Consider the following 6,817-nt stretch of genomic DNA (forward strand, 5'->3'; position numbering starts at 1 on the left):
GATGGATGGATGGATGGATGGATGTGCACCGTCCGCAGGGAGCGGGGCTGCGCTGTGACAGCCCTGGTGATACCGGCTCAGAAGCCTGGCTGTGTGCGCCTCTGTCGGGGTTGCTAACCTCAGTGCCTCGCTAAAAGATTGCGGAGCTGTCTCATACAGAGCTATTGTGATCTATAGGGTCTCGCCAGGCATTTAGAATACAAGCTACATGGTATATTCAGGATGAGGGGTTTTCTTTTGGTACTGTTATTAAGTGGAGGTAATCAGAGTGCTTTTTCTGATCTGCAGCTTGTCCTGAAGCTTCTCCCAAGCCAAGTGCCTTTCCCCGGGTTTTGGTTAGGTCATGCCAGTGTTGGGTTTAATTTCTGCAAGTGAATAATTAAGCGGCTAATTTTCTAATTATAAGTGTAATAATTACAATTAATTAGAAATGTTAGGGAAATACTGAAATTGTTATGCATATGGCATGCGTACATTGCACATAAATGTGTAGGATTTTAGCACTGAGCGGCAATTCCAGTTGGTGACTTTGTCAAGTTCTTGGCAGTGAATTTTGGCTTGTAAATGTCACAGGGAGCAATACTTTGGGGGCTTTTCTGTTTATAAATGACTCGCTTGCCTTCTCTGTCAGCAGCCATGCAAGGAGGGGAGTGGTGTGTATCTGCAGCCCTGTTCCTTCAGCGAATGTGGCCCTGGAGCAGATGGAGGCTGAGTGGTGGCGTGGCCAGGGCAGCATGTGCTGCGCTCCTGTCTCTTGGAGATGTTTGCCGATGCTGGGGGTGAAGGGCTGCACTCTAAAATACCATCTGTCCTGTGCTTGCAGGTGGTTCTCCTGGGGATTGACATCCTTTCTGCGCTAGTGTCCCGCTTGCAAGATCGTTTCAAGGCCCAGATTGGCACAGGTGAGGGGGGTGTGTGTGAGGGGGTGTCGCCATCGCCCTGGTAAAGACCCCCCGGCTGCTGTACACAAAGGCTTTGGACTGTGTACACAAGGCCTTTTTTTCTCTCCTGGAGAGCCCTCGGGAGGCTCGTTGCGGTTTCAGGCTCTGCTGAAGGGCAGGGGGGCTGCCCCTCTGTCAGGCAGAGGGGGAGCAGAGGGCTGTGCCCTTGTGACAGTTTTCTTCTGAGAAATTTGGATGTTCCTATTTTTTTTCCTCAGTGCTGCCAAGTTTACTTGATAGGCTGGGAGACTCTAAGGACTCGGTGAGGGAGCAGGACCAGACCTTGCTGCTAAAGATCATGGAACAAGCTGCTAACCCTCAGGTACGCTTGTCAGCCCTTTGTAGTGTGAGTGAGTGACTGGCTGCTTAAAAAGGAGAACTTTTTTCTGTTGGAGGGTTTTTTTCTGTCTGAGTTGGCTTCATCTCCCTGCACCTTGTTATGAGATATTTGCTTCACTTGAGTATGCTGTTGCATGTCAGAGTACACGTGGGAGTGTGAGTGTCAGTGGATTTCCGATGGGTGGATGTCAGAGTAGTTGTTCTGGGTCTTTGGAAGGCGCTTGCTTTCTCTAAGTAAGGGTATTGTTTTAGCTAGCAGAGAGTTACTGTTCTGTCAGCTCAGAACAAAGAATCAAACCTAAAAGTGTCTTTCTACTTCTTGTCTTGTCTACTTGGATGGATGTTAAGCTCCAGAGATGTTATGGTGTATGTCTGCTGGAGGAAAGAATCTGTCTCTTCCCCTGCCTCATTTTTTCCCATCTCAGCTTCTTTTCTGTCTTCCACAGTATGTGTGGGACAGGATGCTAGGAGGATTCAAACACAAGAATTTCCGGACGAGAGAAGGGATTTGCCTCTGCCTTATTGCAACACTCAATGCGTAAGTCAGGACCTCCTGCAAACCTGCATTATGGACACAAGCCTGCTCTGTGATTAACATTGGTGTTCTTTTGTTCTTTATTCCCAGATCTGGAGCTCAGAGTTTGACACTGAGTAAGATAGTGCCACATATATGTAACTTACTTGGAGATCCAAACAGCCAGGTAAGCTTTTGCTGTGAGTCATGTCTAAAGGTTTCACTGATTGCCTTGTTGGTAAGCGAGGCTCTGTGTTCTGACTGGTAAATTAGCTAATTGTGCTGCTGCTGATGAACTCAGAACGATGCTGTTCGTGAGGAGCCCTTGTCTGGTTTTGAAGAGGTACGATTTAAAGTCTGTCTAAACCAGCATATCAGTTACTCCAAGAGTTGAACAGAACAACATGAATCTGCAGGTGAGATGAACAGAGCAGGAAACCTTTGTGGAAGGGGAGCGCCTGTGCCTTACAGCCTGAATGCGGGGGAGGCTGTGGGAATCTGTCCGGGCTCAGTGCAGCACCCTTCTGCCTTCAGACCAGAGCCAGTCTGGGCCAGGAGGGCAAATGGAACCAGTGGGGCAGCCTGATAGGGAAGCAGGGTTCAAACTAATGTAATGTGACACGGGTATTAGCAGTTTTTTAATATTCCCATTGCTCTCCTAGCATGGGTGATGCATACACACGATCCAGGTCTGGAGTGTTTAGCTGGAAGGAAGTGTGGGGTAGCCAACTGGGGAATGGGTTTACGCTGGCTCTGGAGTTGGACATGTTCCTATGGCTGTCGGGCCTCCTCTTGCTTACGAGGAAGACTGAGCGTGAAGCAGCCTTCCCTTGCTGGTTGTGCCTGTGCAGAACAATAGATCTGTCACCCCGATGAGTTTTGAAGGAAGTTTAATGTTCAGTGTCCTTTGTAGTTCTGAGCCACGGCTGAGAAAGCTGTTACTCTTTTGAGGGGACACTGGGTTTAGGACTTTGACTTGTTGCACAGACAGACACCATGGTCCTGTCTTTGAGCTGTTGAATGAATCAGGAAGTTGGTGAGGGGACTGAGGCATGTTGTCCCTCTGCAGTGTCTCTTCTATGTGCCTGGCACAGCTTGTTATCCCTGTCCCCAGCTGCAGTGGGAAATAAGGCTGATCTCCCGCCCCTTATCCTGGGTCTGGTGTCTCATCCCCATAAAGTTCATGCCTGAAGTGATCAGACACAAATTGCTGTCAAAGTGGCTCCTGGTTGCAGACATCGGTCCCGGGCTCCCGTAGGGCTGGTTCTGCTCTGCAAGTGCCTTCTCCAAGCTCTGGGAGAGCCGGGCTGCCTGATGCGTGGTCAATGCTGCCCTCTCTTGGTGAGACATGGTGGAGAAACAGGGATCCAGGTCCAGTGCAGCGTTTATCCCTTTTGTTACGGACAGGGAAGGTGTTTTGTTGCCGCCCCTCTCAAAATGAGTGTCTTTAGGCTTTGTTGTTTCCAACAAATCCAGTTTAAGAGCTTGTGGAACCCAGTGAACATCTGGTCTGAAAACTGTATTTAAACTATGACTATTTTCTCAAAAATAAAATTGAGCATTAAAGCTTTGTTATTGCTGTGGTAGATAAAAACAAGTCTGATAGCAGGAGCTCCCTGCCTTGCCCAAAATGGGGTTTACCCAGTCCTGCAACTACACTGATTAGCTGAACAAACAGAGGCAATCCTTCCTGGTCGTGCTGTGAGGACCTGTGGGGCTGGCTGTGCTGTGTGCCATGGCTGGAGGGGGCATGTGGCAGGGTGGGGGTACGGCAGAGCTTGTCAGCATGCCCTGGCTGCCATGCCCCTGCGGCTGGTGCCCAGGCTCCAGGGCAGGTGGACTCGCTGGAGGCAGAGATGTGGGTGCTGTGACCTCCCCTCCCTGGCTGCTGGAGGCAGAGAGCACGGCTGGGTTAGGGGCTGCAAACCCAGAAACTGGGGACACTGAAGAGTGTCTCCTGAGCTGTGTCCCAGGAGTCCTGCGTGTGGGGCTGATGGGCAGAGAGAAGGGAGGCGAGACCGCTGGGTGAGGGCTGGCATGAGCAACGGCAGCGCTTTGGAAGCTGGCAGTGACCTGCTGAATGGGAAAACTGCGGAGCAGGAGAGTGGGGTGAGATGAGCACGAGTCAGCCGTTGGGGGGTTTTTGGCTAGGAAGCAAGTCAGGTGTGTCTGCTCTTTGACTCCCACCTATGGGCAATTCTAGCTTGTGCCCACAAAATATCCTGTGTCCTGATGCGTGCGGGTACCCAGGTAGCTGTTGGGCCATTTTCTCAGAAGAAGTAGTGCATGGCTCTGTAGCTATTTCTGCAGGCAGAGTAGAGTTCACCTTTTCTGCCTGCAGTGTCTGATGAAGGAAGGGGGCTCAGTACAGAAAGGTGACACTTAAATCAGATTTGTGGCTCTTCTGTTGCATGGAGGGAAGGATGCGCTTGGAAATCTCTTGCGAATCAGTTTGGAAGACATGCAAAATTCATGGTGTCTCAGGTGATTGATTACTCCTCCCTCCCTCCATATTTTGCTATTAACACAAACATAAGTTTGTAAGATGGCATTAAAAATGAGTTTGCTTTATAACGCACTAGTAATGTAAGGTCTATGCGTGTCTCTCTTCTTGCTTTTTTGATCCAGTAAATGTACCTACTGCACACAGTGGGTAGACTTTGGCAAAGGCAGCTGAGCTCCCTGTGTACAAAACCTTTCATATTATGTCTTGACTGTCTTTTCAGTTAAACTAGACCTGCTGATAACTGCTAATACCTGAAATGCAAGGATGGAAGCTCCTTCATGAACTGTGTGGTAATGTGTATAGTGGCAACTGTTGATGCTGAGAAATATGCAAATTTCTTTCTCCAAGGTAGGGCAGGGATTTATTTATTTAAATTATAAAGGTGATTGATTTCTTTCATATCTCACCTTCAGGTTCGAGATGCAGCAATAAACAGCCTTGTGGAAATTTACAGACATGTTGGTGAACGTGTAAGGGCTGATCTTGGTAAAAAAGGACTACCCCAATCTCGGTAAGCTGAGAATGTCCTTATGTCTTCACTACTTTCGGGCTGCTTTTTATTCCCCTCCTTCCTTTAGAAGATTTCCTTTAGAGCTGCATGATTGAACCCTTTCCTGGGATCAGGGTTTGGTGGATTTTTTTCATCCTACAAGCATTTACTCAGGTTTCACTTAACGTAGATCCTGTACCTTTGCCCAAGTATGCCACGGCATCTTTGTAAAACCAATAACATTATTACAGATGTGTAGTTAACGGATTTGAAACTAAATGTGTTTTTCCTGTGTGCTCTACATATGTAGAGAAGACACCTCAGAGTAGCCTGTGTTCATGCAACTTAGAAGGCTGTCATAAGAAAAAAATCCCACAGTCAGTCTCATCATTTCCAAGGCTTTATTAAAAAAAGCCCCGCAACTAAAACCAAAGCCCTGTCCCCCCGCTTCTGCCTCTTCAGGTTGTGGTAAGAAAGCTGCTCTGCCTCTTGCCGCAATCTCCTGCACGCAGAGTGGAGCGTGGTAGCGTGGTTAGCCCTGAGGACGGAGGAGAGGCCGTGTGTCCATGCACAGAGGTCGGAGGGAAGAGGTGGTTTCAGAGTGGGGGTGCATGCAGGGGGAAGCAGTGCTGTTGTCTCTTGCTCTCCAGTGAAAACATCTGCTGCCATGATGTGGCTTAAAGTAATGAACTATCTGGGAAGGAATAATGAGATGTGATAAGGATCTTCTGCTCCACCAGGCCTGTGACATGAATGGGAAAGAAGTGTCAGGGCCAAAGACAATTGTTGTGTGAAGCTGGTTTTTAGGGGCATTTTTTGTGGTATTTCTGGAAATAGTTAAGGTAGACAAACTGCTAATGAACTGGAAATGCATCTACAGATAGACATGTCACATCTTCAGTAATGTAGTATTTCCAGCTGTATCTCTTACACCTCTGTCTTGTCAGTTGTTTCTCAGTTTTTTGTTGTCAGCTGTGGCATGTTGTCATAGTTTTTTTGAGTAACTTCCCTCCACAGTGACATGTTTGACAGTGTTCCCAATGACCTGAGTGAAGCAAAATTTGTCCTATAACCTCTTAAATTAGAAGATTACTGAATGTTAAATTCAGCTGCTCATGGTGTATTTCTTTAACTTTCAAACAGGTTGAATGTGATTTTTACAAAATTTGATGAGGTCCAAAAATCTGGAAACATGATCCAGAGTTCAAGTGGTGAGTAGAAGATTACTTGTATTCTCTTTCCAGTGGTTTTTAGCAGTTTTCAGTTGGTGAGGCATTCAAATGGACACAGAGCAAGCGTTCTGTTAGGGAAAACAAGGATGGATGGTTGTTCAGAAATTTACATATAGCTTTTACAGCAAAATGGTGTTTAGCTAGCCTGCTCTGTCTTCCTAGTAGTATCAGAAGAAGAATGAAGCATAAGGTTCAAGAACAGAAGGTGTTGCTAGAGCTGTCCTTCTTTTCCTCTTGAGTTTCTTTAGGGAAATACATCTTCTGTTCTCAAATCTATGTCCATCTTTGTTTAAATTGTTCATAAGGTAAATTAAATAGTAATTTAAGAGAATAAACCTTTTCTGTTCAGTGCCCTAAATAGCACAGAAAGTGTGCATATTAATATAGTAGTGGTCCATTGGAAGGTCACGTTGTTTGTGTAGTTTGTATGTTTATGACTGATAGTCAAAAACCCTTATCAGAGCCTTAATTCTGTCTTTCTTGTCCGAGACTAGCATTTTGCTTTAAAAACAAGTGTTTATTACTGCTTTTCTTATAGATAAGCTCATGAGCTAGAAAGTATTTTTACTAAGTATCACTCTTTTTAGGAATAGATTTTTGAGAGAATTCTTGGTGAGGGAATCCATCTTTCTGCCAGCAGCCAAGCAGGGCAGACATGAAGAACATGGGTTCAGTGCTGCGGGTTCGTATCACGCTCACACCTTTCGTGAGGCTGAGAGCAGGAGAGGTGATGTCCCCAGTCTCTCCCACCGTACTCTGAAGCTGGGAGAGCAGACAAGTCTCTGCTCTTTAAAG

The 6,817-nt window shown here is 46.8% G+C and overlaps 1 protein-coding gene across 1 annotated transcript; it reads left to right on the forward strand.

Moving 5' to 3' along the window:
* Positions 1-823: 823 nt before the first annotated feature.
* LOC104458095 (CLIP-associating protein 1-like) lies at positions 824-6,001 on the forward strand (the record flags this gene model as incomplete). Its single annotated transcript, XM_010084732.1, has 6 exons — positions 824-902; positions 1,160-1,263; positions 1,727-1,818; positions 1,906-1,981; positions 4,714-4,811; positions 5,934-6,001. Coding segments are annotated over 6 exons (517 nt in total), but the record flags the coding sequence as incomplete, so codon positions are not given.
* Positions 6,002-6,817: the final 816 nt, after the last annotated feature.

The sequence above is a fragment of the Pterocles gutturalis genome, unplaced genomic scaffold, assembly GCF_000699245.1.
Source record: "Pterocles gutturalis isolate BGI_N339 unplaced genomic scaffold, ASM69924v1 scaffold10525, whole genome shotgun sequence".
Classification (NCBI taxonomy): domain Eukaryota; kingdom Metazoa; phylum Chordata; class Aves; order Pterocliformes; family Pteroclidae; genus Pterocles; species Pterocles gutturalis.